This window comes from Puntigrus tetrazona, unplaced genomic scaffold (assembly GCF_018831695.1).
Source record: "Puntigrus tetrazona isolate hp1 unplaced genomic scaffold, ASM1883169v1 S000000513, whole genome shotgun sequence".
Taxonomy (NCBI): domain Eukaryota; kingdom Metazoa; phylum Chordata; class Actinopteri; order Cypriniformes; family Cyprinidae; genus Puntigrus; species Puntigrus tetrazona.
This window is the reverse complement of record NW_025048150.1, coordinates 268896-294887: the sequence shown is the minus strand read 5'-3', so window position 1 is coordinate 294887 and position 25992 is coordinate 268896. Positions and strand designations below refer to the sequence as shown.

At 42.2% G+C, this 25992-nt stretch overlaps 1 protein-coding gene across 2 annotated transcripts; it reads left to right on the top strand.

Moving 5' to 3' along the window:
• The first annotated feature begins 354 nt into the window (after positions 1 to 354).
• Positions 355 to 25851, top strand: kdm6al (lysine (K)-specific demethylase 6A, like). 2 transcript variants are annotated; one of them, XM_043232076.1, is made up of 30 exons: positions 355 to 780; positions 901 to 964; positions 7337 to 7445; positions 7523 to 7572; positions 8410 to 8468; positions 8711 to 8831; positions 9175 to 9229; positions 9891 to 9925; positions 10196 to 10289; positions 10798 to 10924; positions 11007 to 11105; positions 11808 to 12027; positions 12312 to 12446; positions 14076 to 14213; positions 14298 to 14375; positions 15665 to 15772; positions 15932 to 16201; positions 17129 to 17721; positions 18977 to 19106; positions 19198 to 19303; positions 19999 to 20204; positions 20766 to 20827; positions 20904 to 20978; positions 22461 to 22609; positions 22688 to 22802; positions 22887 to 23074; positions 23151 to 23292; positions 23672 to 23798; positions 23873 to 24043; positions 24846 to 25851. In XM_043232076.1, exons 1-30 carry the CDS (start codon positions 620 to 622, stop codon positions 24873 to 24875), a joined length of 4017 nt encoding a protein of 1338 aa, XP_043088011.1. In that variant the 5' UTR covers positions 355 to 619; the 3' UTR covers positions 24876 to 25851. The 2 variants fall into 2 exon arrangements, with proteins under 2 accessions (XP_043088011.1, XP_043088012.1); XM_043232077.1 differs by lacking the exon at positions 12312 to 12446.
• The last annotated feature ends 141 nt before the right edge of the window (positions 25852 to 25992 follow it).

Here is a 25992-nt window from a genome sequence, read left to right as displayed (position 1 = left end):
CGGGCCTCAGCTGCAGGGCTGTCAGTCCAATTTCCCCATTTTATGAAAACCACGCCTCTTTATTTGCATTTCATAACAACGCAAACGAGCCGCTCTGAATCCTCTGTTTAAGGGAATCGCGTTTGCGCCGCCGAACTTTCCCATGCATCGCGTCAAACGCTCGGGCGTTTCAGGTCGCGCGTTCCAAGGATCGTTACAGGAAAGAAAATTAGCTAAAGGACTGGACCACAACATTTTGGGACGAGGCCAGTGACGCGCTCGCGTTCTGCGCAGCGATTGGCTGTCGAGCCCGGGAGGGCGTGGCGACGGCGACGGCGTGGGTTCGCCTGTGTGACACAATTACAACAACTTTAATCTGCTAGCGAACACAACTTTGAGATTGTTTTAAAACGTTCTGCGTTTTTAAGTGTGCAGGGCTGCTTGTCGCGCATCAACGCCGAGCCGCCGCGTCACAGTTTATTCCTACAAAACAATGTGAGACGACGCACCGCTGGAGGGCCAGCTCACTTCGCACGGGGGTTCAGACTCTGAGGCGCGTTTCACAGGAGAAAAAGTTCGCTTTTATTGTGGCTTTTGGACGCACGGAGCTCGCCTTCCCTCGATTTCGCGGCGCGATTCCATGAAATCGTGCCGAGTGTCGCTCGCCGTCGCCGCCGCTCGACGCCTCAGCGCTGCTGGTGATGAGGAGAAGAAAATGGCGGCGGGAAAAGCGAGCGAACCCGAGGAGGACTCACCGCGGCTGAGCGCGCAGGAGAGCGACGCTCTGGCCCGCGTCGACAGGTCGGAGCCGCGGGCGTCTTTTGGCTGCTTTTCATTGTTTCTGAGTGTGAGACGTGCGAGTTGATCCCAAACCCTCTGCGTGTGTGTTTGTGTCTCTGTGTGTGTGTCTCTCGTTCGCAGCTCTCTGTTCGGATACCAGCGGCTTCATGAAGATGGCGCCAGCATGAAGGCCCTGCTCGTAAAGGTAAATATGCGCGTTTAAATCAACGCTTCTCGACGCACACATGCGGTGCGAAATGACAGCGAGGGCCAGGGTTTGCGAGCGGCGACGCGTCCTTATTTTCTCCTCAGAGCTGCGCGGCTAACCGTTCAGCTAACGCGCTTGATTTGACGCGGAGCTTAGCCGCGGTTCTGCCCTGCGATTACACGAGCGTCGCGAGGCTCGGACTCGATTCGCTGTTTTCACAAACACGGATGGACGCGGCGCGTCCCTAGCGTTAGCCGCGCGTCTGCGTGTGTTTATTCTGTAACGTTAGCTTGTTTGTGGACATGCGGGTGTCAGAGAGGCTACAGAGCCTCGGATCACTCCATGATTTGGGGCTTTATTTCCTTCAGTGACTGAGAGGTGACCTGCTCGTCGCGTTCATCGACGCCGCGTCTGTCAAACGCGTCAGAGGAAGAATCGCGCTCAGGTTCACTCAGAGACGGTGATTTGTGTGCGGTGGTAATGGCTGCTTGGGTCGGCCCAAGATGGCGGGGTGGGGAGGGGTGAGAGCTAGCGCGTTATAATGCAGAAAGAGACGCGAATAACGCTGCAGAAAGTGCAGCTAGCATTGCTACAGCCTTCCACTCCGAGCCCCGCGAAGGCTTGTGGGTAAGCGGCCTCCTGTGAGAACACCTCCCTGTGTTGTGTTGTGCAGTCCAGCAGTGAGCTGTAGTGAGCACTAGAGAGTGGACAAAGACCGAGTGCTGTCTGCAGCTGACTCCTGGTCCTGTTAGAAATCCTGTCAGATGCGCCTGGGCTTCGTTTGCACACTTAGCTGGAGACCTGTATGTATCTGATGGATGTAATGCTTGAAGTTCTGCTGTCATCTGCTCACTGCATTTATACATATGACCCCTGACCTCTGGTAATTGGTGTCAGGATAGTTGGCTAAAACATGCTCTCCTGTGGCACTTATTCGTTCACTTCATTTCCAGTGATATGATCAGATTGATTGCGATCGAGCTGGATGATGACATCACTGAATCAATGATGAACTGGCTTTAACTAAAAGTGTGTTTTTCACAGACTGGTTTTCCTGTTAATACTGTAAAGCTGCTTCGACTCAATCGGTGTTGCTGAAAGCGCTATATATGAATTAAGGTGACTTGACTTAAGTGAACATTTTGAAAAATGTCTCTTGTTTTCTTTGTCCATACAATAAAGGTCCATGATGTTCAGGGTTGTTTTGTATTTTAGACAAAAACAGTGGGAATGAGGGATGGTGTCGAGAACTGGTATTTACTTACTGGGGGGGTTTCCAATACTTTATTGGATCAATACTGTTATACCGTTAAGCTTCAGGACAAATGATACTGTTATCAATAATTGAGTTGTTTTTATCTTTGTATACTTCAATGTTAATGACACATTAGAAGCTGCTGCTTATCATTTTCCTTCACTGAATGATGGAGGCGGCGTTTGTGTGCAATCAGTCATCATGGCAAGAGCGGAACGTTTGAAAGTGTGGGCTAACGTTACAAACCTAAGTAGTGTAATCGTGAACAAAAGAGACGATACTAGTAATATAATTTTTACTAACAAAACACAACATCTAGCTCAAGCATCGCTCTGTAGCCTGTTTACTGTCTCCCGGCTCTAGCTCCCACTGTAATTCACGAGACACATTTTTGATTTAAAAGCCTTCCCTGTTAACTTTTTTTTTTTCATTCACATGTTGTTCTGGTAGTTGCTGATTCAGTGCGTTCACCTGAAGCATGCATGTAGTGAAAGGCCGTCAAACAGCACCTGATTGCTTTAGTTATTGTCTGATTGCATATCTGTATTGGAATCAGTATCAATAAAATGTAAACAACATCCGTCCCTAGTGGGGTTCAGGATATCTTCTTTTGTAAATGATAACAGAATGATGGTGTCTAGATCAATCGTCATATTGAGCGTGTCGTCAGGTGTCACTTTCCCATCGTGATATTTGCACCAGTGCCTGGTTCTGTTTCGCGGTCTTTATATCAGTTAATGTAATTGGAGTGGTTGTGTTTGATCTACTGGGTTTGATTGGGTTTTTGCTGTAAGTGAAGCACAGCTGAGCTGATTTGTGGTTCTCCAGAATGTCGTCCAGATGGAGGTGAAGTATCTGTGGTTTCTTTTAGCGTTGTATCATCACTATTGTAGATGTGATGCAGGCTGTTGTTTATTTTAACAGACTAATTGCGTCTCTTGATCTGAATTGCATTTCCATATTATGTGTTATGGACTGAAGAACAACCTTTTTGTTTTGTTCATTTCCGACACACTTGCGTTGCAAGCTTTATGAATGCATTGACGTAGTGTTCGTGGGCCTCTGTCTCAGGTCTCTTTAACGTTCTGATCTTCAATGTAGGTTCATGTAGGCTTGAATGTGGATGGTTTAAGTTAGCTTGTGATCTGTTTTTTATTTAAAGTCGTCACAGTTGTCTATATCATTTATGTCAAATGGAAATGTCAGTTTCATTTGTTTCCTTGTTTCTTTGTCATTGATGGAGAATAAAGAAAAACCTTGAAAGGCTTCAAAGGCGAGTTAAAGATGTGTGAGGTGAATCAGATCTGAGAGGCTGATTGAAGACTGAGTTCCCTTCTGTACAGCAGATAGCGCTGCTCGAATGCTTCTGTGTGTTGGTTTGTGTCTGGACTGCATTAAATGTGGTGTTTTTATTCTCAAACCAGTGACTCAACGAATTGCATATTTACCATTATAGATTGTAAGTCGATTCGTTATTCACACATTGTTTTCTAGATGCACAGATGAACCGAACCTTCCTTCACTCCTTGCCTTTGAACAGATGTATAAATTGACAAAAAACTAATTTTGACATTCATTTGAGACATAACCAACTGCATTTACCAGAATGACTGAGAACAGCTTAGAAAGAAATCAGATGTGTGTGATTTATATTGGATCCGTGCATCAAGTCTTAAAGGGCCAGTGGCCTTTAAACACCTGCTGCTGTCATTGTGTTCAAACAACTAGACGTCATGTTTTTAAAAGAAATGTGCTTTTAGTTTATATGGTGAACACTACATAGTGTTATTTTACATTTAATGCTACAGCCTTTTTTTGTAACTTCGTTCTGTTGCATTTATGTATGCTTGTAATTTGTATATTTGTTTTTATTTTCATTGTCTGTTCACTTCTCTTTAATAATGTTTGAACTTTCTAGGCTAAGAGTTTTTGCTGTGGTACTTGGCTTTGAGTAATGGAAAGCAAAGATATATAATATAGAGTTGTTGTTGTTTTTTTTGGTTATTTTTTTGTTGTTGATCATAAGAACGATCCAATCTGTGGCTAGAAAACAATCTGATTTTGACCGTGAGATTTCTGATGTGTTAGACCTCTAGCTCAAACCTGATGGGAATCAGAGTTTCATATCAACAGAAGTGAGCAGAGAATGTTTAAACGGATGTTAATGCGGTGTTCTGGTGCTCATGGCCCGTATTCTGTACTGTTAAGATTTGGCTTTTTTAAAGCTTTTGGATCTTTTAAGTTCTTAATGTGATTTGTTCACTCATGTCCCTCGTTGTCTGGTGTATTTGGTGCAAAGTTGGCACACTTGTTGCTCCTAAAAACACTTAATAAATCATTGGTTACGTTTTTCTGTTCAGGCTTGTGTGTTCAAGGTGGGACTTTTATTTTGATAGCAATGAGAACGTCACACGGTGCTCACATTCTCTCTCTCTCTTCATTGTTCACTGTCATCAAAAACAATACTGGAATGATTGTTTTTATATTATTAATAATAGAAAGACAAACATTTGACAAAAAGAAAGAAATCAGCAAATATGCATTCATAATTTAAACAGATCTTTGAATGACTGAGCAATTAGTTTCACAAATGCTGCAGAAACCGTCGAGTCTGACTGAGATCTGTGAGGTGTGTATTTGTGTCCTTTATGATTGTGTGTTTTCTGCGTGATGAACCGAACTGAGAATCAGCTTGTAAACTTGTGATTTTAAAGTATGCTGTATATTATTTGTCTTCTGTCATGTTTGTTGTTTTCACTGTGTGCTGTATCTAAAATGAGAGCAAGCTTCAGTTGAAAAAGGAAAAAAAAACTTTTCCCAATGCACTCAAACTTCCCAGATTGCGTTTACTTCTTATAATGTTTAATTAAATATTTATGGGAGATGTTTTTTAATTTTTATTCCATTTTCTACATATTAAAAAATAAAATTATACTAGCCAAGATTTTCTGCATCAGTTTTCTGCACATTTTGAGCAGTGTACTTTTTTTGCATTTGATTAATATTTAGTTTGCGCTTCTGATTCTCTTTGGTATAAAGCATGTCCTTTAAAACTATTCTTTAATATGTAGTTCATCAACCCTTTAATTAGTTTTGAGCGTCTGAAAGGACTGAATGCTAAGCATCACATGTAGCGTGCCGTTCTCTGCTTTTTGTTTTGTTGGCCGTGCACCTGCTCTAATTGCTGTAGATGTGTGCAGAACGGTTCTCTGCGAGTGTCCTGCCAAGCAGCGTGAGGTCAGCCGGTGACTCGCAGGGAATGTTGGATCAGACGTCCAGCCGCGTCTGTCCTGAACAGAACCAAAATAACAGCCGTATGGAGCTCTCCGTACAGACGCTGAACCACGTCATCCTCCTCGGTCCTCTGCTTCGAGATGTTAGTTTTGTCAGAGACGCTCTCCGATGTTTAGCGGGACTGGTGGGGTGATGTTTATATTTTGGAGGATCTGTTGATAGAAATGCAATATAATATATAACTATGTTTTTAGAGGTGTACAAAAACCTTAAAAAAAATGAAAGCTATTTATATCTAAATACGCCGCGGGTCCCTGGAAATCTGTTACAGTACAAACAGTGTGTTTCATGTTCATGCAAATACAACACTGATACAATGATGATCAAGTAACAAAGATTTATTGAAGAATTTAAGTACATATAATACCTTCATTTACCTTGGTTAGATGTCTGTCTCTGCTGTCTCACACTACAACATCTTAATTCAGTCTCTTCTCTAAAGGAAGGGGTGTTTCAGGGAACGACCCATTGGGTTCATTTCATCTCAACCGCTAGACTAGACACATCTAATGGGACCGATCACCCAAAAATGAATGTTGTTATTCTTCAAAACGTCTTGTGTTTTGTCTTGTACAGAAGGAGGTCAGTCATGAAGGTTTTAATGGCGTGAGGGCGAGTAAATGTTAGAAAGATCATGTTTGGTCACAGATGGTGGGAACCAGTGGCTTGTTTTAACCTGCTAGTCAGAATGCAGGTGTATCTCACACTCAGTACTCAGACTAATTGAACAAAGAAATTCAACAATTATTACTTTAATATACCTTCATGATTTTTAAGATGCTTTTTTTTTTAATGATTGATTGATTTGAAATAACATTATTTCTGTGAAGCACAGCATGATTATTCCAGTCTTCAGTGTTACGGGGTTCGTCAGAAATCATTCTAATAATAATTTGCTGCTCAAAGGGTCCAGTTTTCTTTTTTTGGCCAGTTGCGTGCCTGATTCAAGAAAAATGGCCAAAAAATGATTAAATTTTACTAACTTTAAATTGTGCTTTGTTGGTATCTGCCTGACTATTTAAAAATATTGGCTCATTTAGATTTGCACTCTACATTTACTGTTCGTTTCATTTTTTTAAAGAAAACAAACCCTAGATTTATTTATTTTTTCTCCTCTTTAGACTTATCGCTTGGGTATTATTGCTCTTGTTTATTCTGATTGCTTCCATTGTCTTCATTTGTATTTTTTGGATAAAATGTCTACAAAATGTGACTTATTTATTTATTTTTCCCCTTCCAAAAAAAAATCAGTTCCGTGCATCCCTAATTAAAACGCTAGAGTTTATTTCAGTTGCTTTTGTTGTAATGTACAGATTTCTCTCTGTTTGTGATATTAGCATAATCTAAACAGTGGACTATTAATCTCGTGTTCAGTCTGTTCATGGATGTTGAGGGTTAAAGCGAGATTATTGTCTCAAAGCTGAAGAAAGTGTTTGAGTGACAATGAAATCTGAGCAGGCTAATCATTGGGTCATGATTCTTGTTCTCGTGAATCCTGAAGAACGATGATGATGATGAAATATTAACCACATTTCTAGTTTGTTTACTGGAAATTGAGGATAATTGACAGGCTGATGATGGTCAGCCTTGAGAGTCGCAGTGGGCTCGCTAACGTTTTCGAGATCGATCGCTAGTCTGAAGTGTCGTCTTTTTCTTGAATTTCTAATCATTTTGACTGAGAATATAATGCAAAAATAAATGTTAAATGTTGCATTTGTTTAGGTTTTAAGACATAAAGGTTTGTTTGCATAAATGCCACGCTATTTGAGAGTGATGTGTGTGTGTGTGTGTGTGTGTGTGTGTGTGTGTTCCTCACACAGGCTGTACGCTGCTACGAGTCTCTCATCCTGAAAGCTGAAGGAAAAGTGGATCCCGAGTTCTTCTGCCAGCTGGGTCATTTCAATCTCTTACTGGAGGAGTATCCAAAAGGTGCAGAGAAGCTCTTCTGTTCTGATCCACTAACATGATCGAAAGCTTCTCCTTACACGCGTGTCTTTCTGTTGCAGCATTATCTGCGTACCAACGGTACTACAGTTTACAATCAGACTACTGGAAGGTAAGCAACTGATGAATTCAAACAGAGTGTGTGTGTGTGTGTGTGTGTGTGTGTGTGTGTGTGTGTGTGTGTGTGTGTGTGTTTCTTCACTGATTTGGTGCTTTTCAAATATCTGCATCGGCTGATAAGTTTTTCTGTTCAGATAATATGTACATATGCCGGTTCTGAGAACAGCACACTGTTCTTCTGTTTGCTGTCACTGTTTTAAAGTTTTGTCAAATACAGATAGAAGTGTGTCTAATAATCAGAAATTAAACAAAACATAATTTGAGCTCATGATTTCAAACTATGCTGCACAGTACTTGCCCACTATCATGTCATTTCATCACTATGTGCTGTACGTAAATTGAGTTTTAGCTTTGCGTTCGTTTATAAAATATGATTTAATGCAGCCAAAATTCCCAGATAAGAGTGGCCTGTTGATTAGTGTTTACTTCCTTTTCATTTATATTTGTGAAAAAACTGATGATTACAGAATCAAGCGGTTGTCATCTAAGTGTTTTTTTACACATTTATATAAAACCTTTTGAATTATTTGAAATGTCAAATATGAAAAAAAAGTCACAAATTCTTCACAAAAAGTCTCAAAAGTTCAGCCTGTGTGTGTGTACTTGATGTTCAGCAGCAGCTCTTAAAGAAATGGCACCCTAAATAACCTATTAACCCAGCTGCTGTTATGTATGTTTATCAAAGTGTGTGTGTGTGTGTGTGTGTGTGGGTTGGCAGCTGCAGTGGGATCTTCCTGTGTGTTTTCTTGCAGTTTCAGGTGGTTTTCACTGTGTCTGATCTGTTAATTGTGAATGTCTTGTGGTGATTTTATTTTTCCTCTTCCTCTAGAACGCTGCCTTTCTGTACGGCCTCGGGATGGTTTACTTCCATTACAATGCATTTCAGTGGTGAGTATCTGTACTCAGTAAAGGGATGAATAATGTGAATTTGGTCACTCATGTAACGAGGTTAACGAGCTCAGATGGGCATTAAGGGGTGGGTGGATGGTTTCCATGGCGATACTCCCCCTCTGCACACATGGAGACTGATTCTGGGAGATTCCTCACAGTTTAGATTCTGTCTTATTCAGAACACGCTGGCATCGTGATGTGCAGGAATGAGTTTTTAATTGTAGTTTGTTTGCTCTCAGGGCGATTAAGGCGTTTCAGGAGGTGCTGTACATCGACCCTGGCTTCTCCCGCGCTAAAGAGATTCATCTGCGTCTCGGACTGATGTTCAAAGTCAACACAGACTACGAGTCCAGCTTAAAGGTACGGCACGAGCTTTAGTGAATTTACGTAATATCTATTAGTTTACCACTTCAGTTAATCCCCCCGATGTCATCTCTGACATGTCAGCAAATGAGTGAGCTCACTTTAGCTTTCTGTCACACGTTTATTATTCACTGTTAATGTACAATTGCACTTTTTTTTATGATCATCATGAAGTTTCATTTGTGACACAGAAGTACTGGATGTTTGTGCTTAAACTCTTTGATTTTCTGTTAATGAACTGCTGTATAATGAGTCTTTCTTTTGGGGGTTTTGAAAGTGTCTTGTTTCGGAGAGATGTGAACTTTCACTGAGCGATGCTTTGTTTCCTGTGTGTCCGCAGCACTTTCAGCTGGCGCTCATCGACTCCAATCACTGCACTTTGTCCAAAGCAGAGAGTAAGTACTGCACCGACATCTAAAGATCCTGCTGCCATAACAGTCACAGCGTATGTTGTGTAATCAGTTTAATTAGCAAGTCATTAGTGGTATTAGTTAAGTCAGTTCTCACTAGTACTGATGCTATTCACATTACAAACACTAAGGTGTGTGTGTGTGTGTGAGTGTGTGTGTGTGTGTGTGTGTTTTCCTTGGACGAGAGCAAGCTGTTGTTTACAGAGTGATCAGACCATTTTCACCTGCTGACCGCAAAACAGCTTAAAACCTCACAGACCACATTATGATGTGTGTTAATAGCTTATTGAATCTCTTTACCTTTTAATACTGCTTTTGATTCTCAGTGGAAAAACATGCACTGCTTCGTTTACAGCATATCATCCCTTCATTTTATTCTCAGTCATATTGCCTACGACTGGTTGCCTTGGAAACACCAATAGCAGCCACTGCTGGCGTAGTGTTTGTTTTTTTCTTCTTCCCTCTCTCTTGCTCTCACTCTCACTCTTTCTCTGTCTCACTCACACATGTCTCACCTCCACTGGAAGAAGAAAGATGTTTTTCAGGCTCTTCTCCTTAGAATAATTGAAATAAGGATTCTTCTGTTTTTAGTTTTCTTCTAATTGCTGTCTTTTTTCTTTTTTTTTTTTGTCTCTTGTTTTTGTAGTTCAGTTTCACATCGCGCATTTATACGAGATCCAGGTGAGTCTGTTTCTTTCGCTGACAGCACGTGTTAACTAGTTCTGATCTTAATGTGATTTAATGTTATTGCAAGAGCTCGTTTGTGAAGGGAATGCTGGAGCTTACAGTTCGGGTTGTTACCATAGCAACAGGAGAGGGGTTGCCGTGGCGTTGCCTGCTCTCTTCCTGTTCAGCACAGTGTCACACAGACGTCAGAGCAGGGCTCTGTTTGAGTCTGTCAGTGTTTGAGGGTTAGTTGACGACTGAATGTCTGGTTTTGTTGCATCACAGAAGCGATACCGTGCGGCCAAAGAGGCCTATGAGAGCCTCCTGCAGACAGAGGACTTACCTGCGCAGGTGAAGGCGGCGACCTTACAGCAGCTGGGTAAGAACATCAAAACACAGACCTGATACGCACTAACACCTGTGTCCGCTCACGTCTGTGTTTAAGTGCTGAGAGAAGTGTTTTAAGTTCATGTCCATGTAAAACTGAGAGCTCATGCTACAATTTTTTTTTTTTTGTCTTGTTTCTAGTCAAAATATAAAAAAAGTACACAAGACAAAAGTGCTAAGATGAACCTCTTTTAGTGTGACCGATCCACAGATACCAGAAAATGACAAAACAAACCTGAAAGCTGTTTATCTGCAGCAGAGTCCTCAGGCTCTTGACCAGCAGTCCTTTCACCTCAAGTCGAGAAGGTCATTGTTCGCTTTCAAACTGAAACCGCTTTAACAAAAACATGTTCTTGACCATTTGGCTGTGAACGCATCACCGATAGCTTGGTTTAGGGATCGAGTCTAAAGTGTTCTCTGTGGTAATAAGCTTAGAGTTTAGTTGAGCTGAATCTCTGAAGGTATTCTTCTGTCTGAAAGAGTGTCTCTCTTTCTGTCAGGCTGGATGCATCATACGGTCGAGCAGCTGGGAGATAAAGCTAACAAGGACAGCTACGCCATCCAGTGTCTCCAGAAATCTCTGGAAGCTGATCCGAACTCCGGCCAGTCCTGGTATTTCCTCGGCAGGTCAGTCACACCTCTGCGTCTGCGATCGGTCGGCCCTGACGCCTGCCATTTATTCAGATCTGTTTTCTATTGCTCTCTGCAGGTGCTACTCCAGTATTGGGAAGGTCCAGGATGCGTTCATTTCATACAGACAGTCCATAGACAAATCAGAGGCCAGCGCAGACACGTGGTGCTCGATAGGGTACGTATCTGTCAGATCAGAGGAGCAGTGAATGTTTACATCAAGAGCTCTTTGGCCATCACACTCATGTCACACTTCTTGAAGGCTTCAGCTCCATTCTTTGCCTTAACAGTTTGATAGCAATTTTAGTTTTAATCACAGTGCTTTCATTTGCAAGCAAAACATTTTTAGTATTTAGTCATATTTTTATCTTTATTAAGTCTTATTAAAAATGGTCAAGGAAGTGGCTTTTTTTAGCAGTAATTTCATTAATTAGATTACCATGATATTCAGTGTTCGTCATTGATGTTGAATGTGTTTGCAGACTGTTGACATGTTTATAAGCGAGTACACCATGAATCCATTGGCTTGTGTATCTATGATACACCTATAAGTGTTTATATACGGACTATTTAGACTGGTCTGCTGCAGAGGAGCCCAGTTTCTGTGTGATTCATCTGACAAAAACCGAAGATCCACCTACAATGTTCTTCTGCAAGATACATTAATCACTAGACTGTAATCATTCATATACAGTATTGGTGACACAGCCCACTCAGAATTCTGTTAAATAATTGTGATTTACAATGTTGACCAAAGTAACCCGTCGTCACCATCGATCTGTTGGTAGTGCAGCTGTTCTTCCACTCTGATTCTTTTGTTCGCTGACATGAAGACGAGTTAGCGGTGGCTCACTCTGTTTTCTGTCTCTTGGTCTGTTAGCGTGCTGTATCAGCAGCAGAATCAGCCCATGGACGCTCTGCAGGCCTACATCTGCGCCGTGCAGCTGGATCACAGTCACGCCGCGGCCTGGATGGACCTGGGCACGCTCTACGAGTCCTGCAACCAGCCGCAGGACGCCATCAAGTGCTACATCAACGCCACGCGCAGCAAAGCCTGCAGCAACACGGCGGCGCTGGCGGCCCGCATTAAATACCTGCAGGTGAGAGCCTCGCTAGCGTCCGCTCGATCCGCGCCAGAGCGCCGTTAGCCTGTGTGCGTCTCGCTAAATGTTGCATTTGTTCTGAATACGTTGAGTTAATTTGTGTCACGATCAGATTTCTTTCACCTTCATTCTTTGTTTGTATGCGTGAGTCACTGGAGCGAGAAGGCCAGCGTAAATCTAGACTGGTTTGGCATCAGGCCGCACTGCTCTCTGTTTGAACTGTTCCGCCGCACCACCTCAGATGGCTGTTTACATGTCTTTTTCACGCGTTTTCATCCTAGGATCAGTTCTCTAACCTCCAACACAATAGTCTACAGAGTAAAAGTAAAATGCTTCCTAGTATTGAGGAAGCCTGGAGCCTCCCAATCCCAGCAGAGCTAACGTCCAGACAGGGTGTCCAGAGCACAGGCCAGCAGGTGAGACCAGATAGACACACACGCTTTGACATCTCAGCCTTAGAAATGCCCCTCAGCACACACACACACACACACACACATACACAGCTCATCCGGTGAAACCACGCTCCTGCTTGCCACGTCTTCTGCTCATTGTGGTACGCCTGAAAGTGTGTGTCGGGATTGGAAGTATTTTGGGAGTCATTAGGGTTAAGATGTTTCCAGAAAGCGCCGGGCAGTCGATCAGTAGCGTGGTTTCTGTGTGTGAGCTTCAGTAGAGTAGCTCTGCACAATCACTCCTGGGTCAAAAATGAGTTTGACGCCGATGTCTCTTCAATTGGCTGCGAGTTCAACAGGTGCCTCGTCTCGCCGTTTTTCACCCAGAGCTGTTTGTGCTGTAGTTTTAGTCCTGTAGTCATTGTGCCCTCTAGTGCTGCAGTTCCACACCAAACACTGACGCAGTCCGGCTGTAGTAGTTACTAGTCGAGTGTGTGTGTGTGTGTGTGTGTGTTCATGACAGTATAATGAGATGTTTTCTCTCTCATTGATACTGATGCTCTCGCTCATAATAAATGTTTTATTTGTTTTTGCATCTTTTCTCTCAGAGTTCAGTTGTTTTCTTTTTTGGGGGGGTGTTCGTATCTTAAGATGATGTGGCAGATTGAAAGGCCCACGTCTCTCTCTTCAGCGCCACCAACAGTTTAAATACTTGCATACATTTTGAGATTTGTTGAAATAAGATCCTAATAGACAATTAAAAAAAGGATATGAGGCTGTATCTTTGGAGCACTTGACCTGATACCTGTATTATTCGAATGATTCCCTTTCAGTTTTTCCTCATTTTGTAAAGATATTTGCTCAATCTCTTTTATTCTTTTAAAAACACAAAACAGGCTCATCATACAGGACCCTGGACCACAAAACCAGTCTTAGATGTATATATTTTAAGATTTGTGCATCTTATAGCTGGAAATAAGCTTCCCATTGTTGTTTGTTAGGATAGGACAATATTTGGCTGAGATGCAACGATTTAAATAAAATAAATAAATAATAAAAATCTGGAATCTGAGAGTGCAAAGGAATAAAATATTGAGAAAAATTTCTTTTAAAGTTGTAATGAAGATCTTATTGATGCATAGTACTAACCCAAAATAAAATGTTTATTTTTACTGCAGGAAATATCTTCATGGGGCATGATCTTTACTTTAATTATGCTGATGATTTTTGGCATAAAAAAAAAGTTGACCTGTACAATGTATTTTTGTCTATTGCTACATATATCTGTTCTACTGATGACTGCTTTTGTGCTCCAGATTCACATTTTTATTTTTGTGGGTATAGCTTCATCTGAACGACTTGACCCTGTAAACCTTTTCAAAAAGGCCTCTGCTAAACATGAGCCACGCTAGAACGGTAAATGTTAAATGTGACGTACTCATAACATTTGAGGTACGTCTGAGTATCGGCACCAGACAGATTTTTGAGCGGAGGATGTATATTGAGCAGTTTCAGAGTCTGATACGTTTATGGTCAGCTGCAGGTGTCTGTTTCAGTTAGTTTTAGCGACACCGGTCTAAAACAGGCTTTCACGTGACTGGTGTAGATGTTCTGCATCTATCTGTCTCTTCACGTGTCTGCGGTCTCTCTCAGGCGTGTAAACCTCAGCCGGGGTCATCGGGTGGGGCTCCTGGCTCCGGTCAGTCGCTGCCTCCCCACGTGAGTCCGCTGGATCAGGCTGAAGATCAGTCCAGCCCAGCCAAGAGGAAGAGGACCGCCAGCCCTGCCAAGGTTTGTGCTCTGTTTGCTCTGGTCAGCACGCGGCTGATGTGCCCACAGCAGTAATGACCACATCTGTGTTTCTTCACCCCTCAGAGTTCTGCAGAGTCTTGGACCAACAGTTCAGCACAGCCACCGACTCCCAACTGGTACCTGTCTCCTCAGAAGCTGCAGGTGAGAGCATGACGAACACCACTTTCAACATCAATCATGATTAAAATTACCAATTCATATTTAAATGATCATTTAAAACCATTTTCGATTAACGCAATTTGAACTACTTAGGATAAATGTCCAGCATGAAGTACAGTTTTGAATAATAGTCTCAGGTGCACACAGTGTAGTGTAGTGTGAAAACATATCTTAAAGTCCTAAGATAATTAATATATGAATGAATGAATTTATAAGAATGTACCCTCAAAGTTTCTGACCATCTTCAGAAAAGATTTGACCGTTTTTCATCTTCTCTCCATGCGACACCTAATAAAGTAGCAATGCTGTTTTGTCCAGAGGTTACGGTAAACAGCTGTAATTCTGCTGCTCCATCAGCGCCTCCTGCTGTCAGAGACTGGATTCAGTTAGATATAAGTTCACAAAAGCACCTTACGCACCGCCTTAGATCCAGAACTAAAAGTACAGTAATAAAGTACTAGGACGATTTTGCGCAAACTATTTCCCAGTACCATTTTACTGGTTGCATTCACATTGAAGGTGGGTACAAAGAAGTGACGTAAGCCAGTCGACGGCAACATCATTTGTGTGTGTGTGGCATTCAACAAGGAAAAACAAAGAATAACTTTGTGAACAACAGGAGGATATTATGATCAAAGCGGTGTTTTTGTTGTATTGCAGGCTTCATAATAATTGTTGGTTTCAGACTCTCATGGTCTTAGGTTTGTTTCACGAAAAAACTGGAAAGTGATGAAATTTTAAACCGCAATTTCCAGGCCAGGAAAACTTCTCCTCCTCCAAATCTGTGTAATAACAGAATTATGAAGAATCAGGCCCTAAATTTCGTTGCTGGGTTAAATCAAATCATTTTTCATCAATCATCAATTTATTTATAGAGCGCTTTTAACAACAGATTGTATCAAAGCACTGAACAGTATAAAATAGAATACAGTGATAGGGATGTATAATGACGAGATTTAAGAAATTGTTCAATGCAGAGACTCTGTAATCAATTCAACAATAATCAAATACTTTTGAAACTCTTTGAACAGATTTATTATGAAATAATAGAACATTAGGTCATGAATATTGTCTCAAATCATGGAAATTGATTTAGTAAAACTGTATACAAAGCCAGCCCTGGAAGTGACCAATGAGCTGCTGCTCACTCAGGAGCTCGTTCAGTCTGTTTTAATCATAACTGAGCTGTTAAGTTAAGCACCTGTTTTGTGAGTGCTGATAACTTGTTAGTGGTATGATCGATCTGCCACTCTTTATCTTTTTCCGCTCAGTTGCTGGAGCAGTTGCGAGCCAACCGGGCGAGTCTGAAGCCGCTTCAGCTGCAGATGTTGGAGCAGTTGGAGGCTCAGCTGTCAGCCATGCACCTGCACCAGCAACAGGTACATCAGAGCCGGCACTCAGACCGGCCGAGGTTTGAGTCTTGAAGTTCATCAGAGAACTCCCGGTTCTCTGTAATGCATAATTTTCTCAAGACTATGGTGACGCATTGATTAAGGCCATTAATTAGCCCATAATACCCTACGAATTTTTATCTGCAGATGAGACAAAACTCTTCTGGGCAAATACGAGCCAGCCTCCCCAACGGCCCCTCACTGCCTGCTCACCCCGTTCCTCGCGGCCCGGCCGTGAGACCGTCCTGCAGCGCTCCGCCACTGGCCAACGGGCCGCTGCCCTCTTCAGTCGGCAATAATCACACGCCAGGAACCAGAGCGAACGGAGACGTGCCTTACCTGCACCCCAACGCACTACCTCACAACTGCACAAGCCCAGGAGACACATGGAAGAGCCAGCATCTCAACTCCGCTCAGGTGTGCTTTTACACTGGAGTTCAGCACCATACAGAGCGATCAGCCCCTCCACCTCCTGCAGTGAAAGCTATCCATTGTGGTCTATAGGTGTCTTTTGTGTGAAAAATATCTAATGTGGTTTAGCTTCAACATTTAACAAATGAGACAACTTGTGTTAGAGACGCAACTATAAGCAGAAATGGCTTAATAATGCCAACTATAAACCTGTTAGTATCACATAATATCATTCAGCTTTTCCTCAATGTTTATCATAATGCTCTGTGAGGTTTTTAAGAAATAGTCCACCCAAAAGCGAAAATCCTGTCATTACTTGCCTTCATATCCTTTCAATCCTGTAGGACCTTCATCTACATCTTAGGAAGTCAATTTAAGATGCTTTTGATGAAACCTGAGGGTTTTTCTGACCCTAGCTAGAGACAAGAAATCAGTTTTCTTTGTTTTTCTTTCTTTGTTTTACATTCTCGTAGCTTTGTGATGGTACAGTTAAGCCACCGATGTCACATGGACTGTTTTACAGACATAGCATTAAATAAATATATACTATATAATTTTTGGGGTCATTTAAGGTTTTGTTGACCCCCCTTTGCTTGCAAAAAGGCCATGTTTATCTGTTCTCTCTCATTGACCTTTCACCTCATGACTTTCCCTCTTGTAAAAATCCGGCATCCAGCAGGCAACACTTCTCATGGGACGATCACAAGCAAATAATTTCAACACATTTTTATTTTCACATTCTGTCGAGTGCGTCACTCCTCATGCTTTACAAACCCAAAAGCAGTGTTTATCACTTTCTTTAGTAGACTTGAGCTTAATAATTACAATATTGTTTTTAGGTCTGAGTGTGATTTGTCATTGATTCTGGATAGAGTTACATTCAGTGGATTCTGGTGGTGGTGACGTGTATTTCTGACTTTCCTCCTGATTCAGGGGCTTCAGAAAGGTCTGGGTTCGCATTGGGCAGGTCCTAATGGAGACCGGACTCTCTCTTCCAGTGCTTCGGCCGACGGCGGCCCTCACAATCAGGTTGGACTTTCCGCCACGACCCCATCGGAGCCAGCTGTCAATCATCTGTCCTCTCCTTCCTCCACGTCCTCGCCCGCTTCCTCCTCCTCGCAAACGGCTACCTCAGGTGCGCCCCACGGCACCGCCCCGACCAAAGAGAGCGCCGCCCTGCAGGGCAACGGTTCCACTGCCGCTAACCACCACAGCCCTGACCGCTCGCCGCAGGCCGCTTCCGCAGACAGTCCACAGCTGTCCAAGAGGAGTCCGGCCGCCGGCCCCAGGGCCAACCACATCCACCCGGGCTCCAGCGCCTCCTCGCCCGCCTCGTCCCCGTCATCCCGCTGTGCCGCGCCGGCCGCCGTTAACGGGAGCGGAGGGGGAGCGTGTTCGGAGGATTCACGGAGCCCGCTGAAGCTGGAGCCGCCGGAGCTCTGCATCAAAGCAGCTCTCAGACCGTCTCGCTCATCCTCCACCTTCTCCATTTACCCTACATCCACAGAGGTGCTGAAGGCCTGCAGGTACGAGCTGAGCGTCGCTGCGAAACGTGTGCTACATGTTCATGTCTTGGTTTTTTAGGAAAACACACTTCAATGATGGAAAATCAAAATGAGCTACAAAGAGCTCATGAACCCAGTCTTATTTAGAGAAACTATTGGTCATCTGAAAAAGAAACTTAAGATTTTTATTTCTGCAATGCTTGTCTTTATTAGATGTTAGGTGAGGCAGGTGGAAGCACCGACCCAGTATTTATAAATTTAACATGCAAAAAAAGTAGTAGCATTTACAGAAAAGGCAAAGTAATGAATCAGATGATTTTACAGTGGGATGAGAAGATTAGATTTACAAAGACAATGAACTAACAATTTGTGACCTTTCCAACAGGATTACGCAGCATGTGACGAGGCACATTGCAGAGCTAGCCCAGCATTTATGGTTAAAAAAAAATGTTAACCACAGAAAGTTTTTCAGAAAATGACCGTTTGTTTGGCTAAGACCCTCGTTCCCCCGCTGGGGTCGTGTGGAGCTCTTTGAAGCTGCACTGAAACTGCATTTTGACGTAAAAAACTGTGGCCACTATTGGAGTACACTACATGGAGACAAATCCAGAAAAAAAATTTTTTTGCAACTTAGGAAGGAAGTATTTATTCTGGAGTTGGATTTGTGCTTAAATGCTGTCTAGGATCTGCTTTACGTGCTGCTGATGTCACACCAACCTGTACAAACTGCTGATGGACTAAAATGTCTAGTTTAATATTTTTACTGGTCTAACCATAACCACACGTGCTCCCTTTACATTTTAGAACCACTGCGTTAATGTTGCTTGAACAGAGAGAATTACAACAGGTTTAAACGGGTCGTATGATGTGATTTTTAAGTTTTCTTTCTGTTTGGAGTGTTTCAAGCTGTTTGTGCACAGAGAAGATCCGTAAAGTCACAAATGCCTCGTCCACGGCCTTGTTTAAATGCCCCTCATATCTACGTGAGGGAGGATTTGAATAACTTGTATTCTCACAGTAATATTGTTGTCATGGAGATGCTGATTGTTTGTAAATATGGTCATTTCAATCAGAGCACAGCACAGTTAAGGATAAACTTTGTAAAGATCGTATGTGAAAATAGTGAGAAGATCAGTTTAGTCGCGTCAAAAATAGAAACCATACATGTCACAGTGTGCCTGCACAAAAAGTGTTTGACTTTCTTTAACCTTTCAGCTACAATTAATTTTTACATGTGGTTTATTCTGCAGAAATAACTTTTCACATTTATTTGCAGGAGTCTTGGGAAGAATGGCCTGTCGAGCAGCAGTATCCTGCTGAACAAGTGTCCTCCGCCTCGACTTCCTCCTCCTCCCTCACCGCCGCTAGCTAAAGACAAGCTCAACCCTCCGACGCCGAGCATCTATGTGAGCGGCACACACCGGACCCTGCCTAGCAATAGCTAATGCTGCATTTGATGCGCGTCTCTTAATAAACGTGTGTTTGTTCATGTTTCAGTTGGAGAATAAAAGAGACGCGTTCTTCCCGCCGCTGCACCAGTTCTGCACCAACCCATCCAACCCTGTCACCGTCATCCGCGGCCTAGCAGGAGCCCTCAAACTGGGTTAGCTTTCCAACCTTAGCTTAGTTCTCACACACACACATATTCTTACGCCATCACCCATAATCACACACATACTCCCACTCACACACAAACTCTCTCTCACACACTCATACTCCCACGCACTCACACTCATTCTCACACACACACACACACACACACACACACAGTCTTACTGTGTCACATACACGCGGTTACCTGAAAGGCCAAATGTGTGTTCTTGTGGGAATTACATGTTTCTCTGTGGTTTCCATGGCGACTATAAAACAGAGCGAGACTAGCTTTGCTCTCTATTGTTGCACAGAATTCAAGGACATTTGAACGCTTGCTGTATGAAAAACAAAATTCTGACTGATTTGCAGCACACTAGTAAAATATGTATTATTATTATTATTATTATTATAGACATTAGTAGTATTCAAATATTTTGACCCTTCTGAAGCTTTTCTCTGCTGTGCTTGGTCTGTCACTTTATTAAATCAGTTATTAGGTGCTATAATGTCATAAGACAATTTTATACATTGGTTACATAAATACACAGATGGTTTTATCCAAACTCAGAAGTGCGTAATGCAAGCAGGCTTCATTTCAGATTTTCATTTTTGGCCCATATGTTTCAAACATTTAGCCATACCCTGAAGTCAGTGTAGTTGAGGTCCCTTGTAGGATCTCGGGTCATGTTTGTTCTGTCTCTGTAGATCTGGGACTGTTCTCCACAAAGACACTAGTAGAGGCAAACCCAGAGCACCTGGTGGAGGTTCGGACGCAGCTCTGTCAGCCGGCCGATGAGAACTGGGACGCCAGCGGCCTGCAGAAACAGTGGCGCTGCGAGGGCAGCCGCTCATACACCACCATCGCCAAATACGCCCAGTACCAGGCCGCTTCCTTCCAGGAGTCTCTGCGGGTGAGTTAACATCAGGGCTGGGTGACCAAAACCAAATCTCCAAGAAACAGATGCGTGCGTTTCCTCTTAACGATTCCTGCATTCACATGATTTTAAAAGATTTAAGTGCAAGAATGGAAAGAAAATGCAAAAACGCAGCCATTTTTGTCCTACGTGAATGTAAAGCATCTTAATAAACGCACTGCCCGTCATGAATGTTAATCAAAGAACAAAATCCGTCACCGATCTAGACTGAATATCTTAACTTAAATTAATGTGTATTTCATTTACAAAAAGAAATCTATGCAGTGTCTTTAAAATTGTATGCTTTGTAAAAAGACCAGAAAAAATGTTTGACATCTAAATGTTTGACTGTTTTTTGTCTTGTTGGAATCTAATCAGGAATCTGTAAAAAGCAAATGATGGCATAGGGCTGGATTCAATATCAATATATATTGTGATTTTTATCATTTTTATTGTATCTGATAAAGTAGCATTCATGAGCACCAGCACCATGGAAACCACTTTTACAGGCACATTAAATGATTTTTTTGCTCATTAAATGATTGTTTGTTTTTTCAGGAAGAGAATGAGAAGAAGGGCCAGAAGGAGCTGTCAGACTCTGAAATGACGTCGTCAGAAACGTGAGTGTCTAGCGTGAGCTGAAGGGCTTTATCTGCGCTGATGTAGTCCTGCACTTACTCTCTTCATTCTGTTCAGTGTTTCCAGGAGGCGGAAGGGTCCTTTTAAACAAGTCAAGTTTGGGACGAACATTGACGTCTCCGATGAAAAGAAGTGAGTTTTCATCAGGTTTCTTGTTTTGTTTGTAGGGTCTGTTATGTTGACCAAAAAATTATATCTTGATATTTTCAGGGATTTTATTAATAACTATAATTAGACAATATTTAGTTGAGTTCTGAGCTGTGCTGGTACCTTAGGGACCTCCATGGACAGGTGTCTCCTAAAGTTTTAGATTTTTCTTTATATTCTATGTGATGGTGATAGGAATTAATGTTTTTCAACACATTTTATTTGATGTGTACCTTTTAATTGCATTTTTTGTAATGGTATTTTTTCCTGAAAGTTTTTGTCACATTTTTACATGTAATCAGTCAATTAGAATAAGACATTTGTTCTGTTACCAAACAAATTAAATCAGTTCAGTATCAACAAAATCAATTCATTATATAAAAAAAATTAAGGAGTACTTTTAAATGTGAAATTAAAACCATCGGTGGGTGGCAGTAAGACACTATTGATAAGTGAGTCATTGTGATTGAATCAAATCATTTAACCGATTCTTTCAGGAACTAATCGCTGTCATACTGCTCAGAGACACAAAACAGTATTTGAAATTACTTTTGTTAGTAAAAAAGAGCAAAAACGGGCACTATGGTGTCTAAATAAGTCTATTAAATCTAAGTCTAAATAAGTCTATTAATTTTTTTGTTTTTAGCTATATTAAATTGATATAATATTAACATACTGTACACCCATATACTATTAAAAAGCCCCAGGGCTTCCTGTTCCTGGAGATCTACCTTCCTTCAAAGTCAAAGTTCAGCTCCAACCCTGATTAAACGAACACAACTGAACCAACTAATTAGGATCTGAAACAGCACTTGATCATTACAGGCAGTTGTTTATCTGTGAGGTGTGAGATCTACCTTCTTTCAAAGTTCAGCACCAATCCGGATCAAACACCAACAAACAAGTTGACTGTTATGTTTACACTGCACCAACAAACTTCGAGAAATAGGGAGTCAAATAAGTGTCCACATCGGATGTGAAAATTGTTACACACCACGACATTCATTGTAGACTAATTATAATGAGTAGAACCTCTGTTGTATTTTGTCATGTCTAGTGTAAATAGTGCAAGTCTGACTAGCTATATGATCATCCATTTCTTACCCTTCTTATCTAAATTTTACTGTCATTAATGTCTTTGCGAATCGTTCTAAGCCAGAAACGAAAGTGGCCGTGGGTGAAGCACGCTTTAAGTGAAACTTGTGCATCGTCATGGCAACGGTTTTTGGACATGTCAGAGTTTGTTGGAAAACCCTTTCACACTCAGGTATTCCACGACCCAACAAACGCAGATTAAGCATGTTCAGTTGGATGAAAACAAACTCCAACCAACACCAACAGGGGTGACACTGATCCAACTAACAGACTAGTTTGTTGGTGTTTGTCTATGTGGTGTGAACTGGCCTTGAGGCTGAGAGTAACACTGTTACAGTGAGTGTTATAAAGCCGAGGTGCTGCCCCCTGCAGGTGGAAGCTGCAGCTGCAGGAACTGAGCAAGCTGCCTGCGTTTGCCCGTGTGGTGTCTGCTGGGAACCTGCTGAGTCACGTGGGCCACAGCATTCTGGGTATGAACACGGTCCAGCTCTTCATGAAAGTCCCGGGCAGCAGAACTCCAGGTGAGATTATCGCTGCTTGATATCATAGCTCATCTATCTTCAGCCAGTCACGTGATCTGTCTTTCTGTTCATCCTCAGGCCATCAGGAACACAATAACTTCTGCGCCGTCAACATCAACATCGGGCCGGGCGACTGCGAGTGGTTTGCCGTGCCAGAGCCGTACTGGGGCGTGATGAGCAACTTCTGTGAGAAGTACGTGATCTCCTGAATGTTCCCCGACATTTTCTGATGGATCTTAAAGTGGCTTCTGTTGATACGCAAGAATCTGTCCTTCAGGAACAACATCAACTTCTTGAAGGGCTCGTGGTGGCCCAATCTGGAGGACTTGTACGAGGCGAACGTGCCGGTGTACCGCTTCATCCAGCGTCCGGGAGACCTGGTGTGGCTGAACACGGGGACGGTGCACTGGGGTCAGGCCATCGGCTGGTGCAATAACATCTCCTGGAACGTGGGCCCTCTGACCGGTGCGTGATGTTCAGCCTGGCTCTCTGCCTGTTTCTGCCTTGTTGTGTGATGGTTGGGTTTTTCTGCTTCCTGCAGCGTATCAGTACAAGCTGGCCGTCGAACGCTATGAGTGGAACAAACTCCAGAGCGTCAAATCTATGGTTCCCATGGTGCATCTGTCCTGGAACATGGCGAGGAACATTAAAGTGTCCGACCACAAGCTGTTTGAGATGATCAAGTGAGTGTGAAGTTTTCTCAATTCTATAAAAATGTCTAATTGTATTTCATGGTGAGGATATATTCCATAATCTAGTTGTTTATGTATGTAGTTAATCAAGACATGATCTGTTTGAGCATCAAGTTGAGGCTACAGACACACAGAATAAGCTCGCTGAGACTCGTGACCATTGCTTGAACGTGTTTGCTTTCACTTGCCGTTATTGCGGTGTTTTATTTCTTCTCTTTTACTGTGTGGAATGCAGTATATATTATATATGATTCTGTTTTACTCCTCACGATGCGCTGTGTAATCGAATCACGACTCCAGTGATGATCTTCATCCCTAATCTGGGTCTTTTGAGCTGGGTCCAATGGTAAAGCTTGTCTCGGGTTCACAGGTTCTGTTTGCTGCGGACGCTCAATCAGTGTCAGACGATAAAAGAGGCACTGGTGTCTGCTGGGAAGGAGACGATCTGGCACAGACGAAGCCGGGATGAGCCGGCGCATTACTGCAGCATCTGTGAGGTGAGTGCTGGACTCTGAGAGGAGAAGGCTCCGTGTTTCTGATCTAATCACCTTCCTGTGCTGCCCTGTTCCAGGTGGAGGTGTTTAACCTGCTCTTTGTGACGAGCGACAGTTACTCCCGGAAGTCCTTCGTGGTTCAGTGTCAGGATTGCGCCCGGAAGGGCAGTAATGAGCTCGATGGGTTTGTGGTGCTGGAGCAGTACAGAATGGAGGACCTCATGCAGGTTTACGACCAGTTCTCATTAGTAAGTCTTCTATTTGACCAGATATGTAGTTCAAGTTCCAGCGTGTCCGTTTGCTTTTGCTTGCTAACTAGCGAGGGTTCAAGCAGGTTTAGTCATCGTTTGTGTTTGAATGAGACGTCACATGTCATCAAATGAGCAGCGAGCAGGTCTGGAAAGGTCATGGATTTTTAAGACGCCAATTTTCAGGCCTGAAAAAGTTTTGCTGCAAGTTTCTTATATCAGGTTATTCTTGCAGCTTGTTGCGCTAATCCACATTAAATGTCCATCCAGGCGAGTATCCTGGTACACAGTGGGTTCTGATTTAATAAGTGAATGTAAACAGTTGAGGGGAAAAAGTGTACTGTTTAATAAACAGCTGTCCATCTGTCGTTAATGTTAATCAAACAAAGAGAGAAAATAGATCACCGAATAACCTTTTTGTAACTTATTTTTAAAAAGTTCTACATTTTTTACATTTTTGTTTCTGTTCCTGAATTCTGCTGAAACTTTCTAAAATGAAATTCGAGTTTTGAGTTTAAACACAAAATATTAGTTTTAAAACAAACTACAGTCTTCAGGGGGTATATGTTCAGAGTAATGTCCATTAATTAGAACAAATAGAAAGCAAACGAGTAGCAATAATAGTTATTTATTTTAGATCACTCGTGCTATGAAGCATTAGACCAGATATTTTTTCTTATTGTAAAATAGAAGATTAGGTCGTGACTAATCTTGAATCCCATGGAAAAGTGTATTCATTGGTTAAAAATGGATCTGCACCCTGAGCATGAATGACGCTCCTCGCTCACCTTGTGTTTTGTAGGCTCCTGCTCTGCATTCGTCTTCATCTTGACGTTAAGATGGTGTACATGTGGATAATATCGCATTACTGGAACTCTCTAAACGGACCACTTCTGATATTCAGGACCGTGGCGCTCGTCTCTCGTGTGGCTGGTGACCATCGGAGACTCAAGTGGCTGTGTGTGTCTATGCAACCTGTTTATAAACTGCAGTGTGTGACTGTGGCCTGCGGGAGGCGCTAGTGAGGACTTCCTCTCTGCACACCTCGTTCTGATCGGGCCGCTCGCCTCTGCTTCACGTGAGAAATTAATCACAGACTGGGGAGGAAATTGTGGGAAACTCGTTTTTGTACATATTGTCTGTCACAACTGGCATCGTCACTTACAGACTACTGACTTGAGACGTTCTTTTTGTATTTTGTTAACATGCTGAAACCTGAAATCTCTTTTCCTTGTGTCTCAAGGGTTCGCCTTCACGAAGGAGCGCTAGCCTAGCTTTTTGTATGGTAGATAGCGATTTTACGACGACTTTGGATGGCAAAATCTACAAAAAAAACAATATTTGTAATGTGAAGAATTAGGTGATATATAATTTTTTACCGCTTTTATGTTTTACTTGTCTCGTTCTTTTGACACCATGTTGGATATTTTGTTTCTTAGGTAAGAAAAAGGAAAAAATTGTGGAAAAAAAAAAAACATAACAGCCAAGTCACAAAGAAAATGGGTTGCACATAGAGTAAGAAATAAAGTTTAAATTGTCTTTTTTTTCCTTCCTTGTTTGTTTCTAATCCTGATGTACATTTACACTATTTATAAATACATATTTATTGCTTGAAGATATTTGTGGATGGAATGCTGTTATTTTTCCCAGAGTACCTGCCATTAAATTTGAAGGAGTTTGGTCATTTAAACTACTCCTGCATTTTTCTATATAGAATTAAACTGCTTAGTAAGCATTGTACAGAAACTATAAAATTGTTTTATTGTTTGAAGAATGTTTTATGAGTTATTAAACAAGTTGTCAACATATTTGCCGACACTTGAAGATCCCTCTCTTGACCTGCTCTTAAATCTTTGACGTTGAATTTTTATGTTTTTATTTTTTTTGTCAAGCGAGTGCTTTGAAATGTTCATTTTAAAAAGCTCGTTCTCTTCTTAATGTTTCTTTTG

Coding starts and splice junctions, on each gene's coding strand:
- kdm6al (XM_043232076.1), top strand. CDS start 620: ATGAAATCGTGCCGAGTGTCGCTCGCCGTCGCCGCCGCTCGACGCCTC. Junction 9,926..10,195: donor CGCATTTATACGAGATCCAG/GTGAGTCTGTTT, acceptor GTTGCATCACAG/AAGCGATACCGTGCGGCCAA. Junction 22,610..22,687: donor CCCGGGCAGCAGAACTCCAG/GTGAGATTATCG, acceptor GTTCATCCTCAG/GCCATCAGGAACACAATAAC.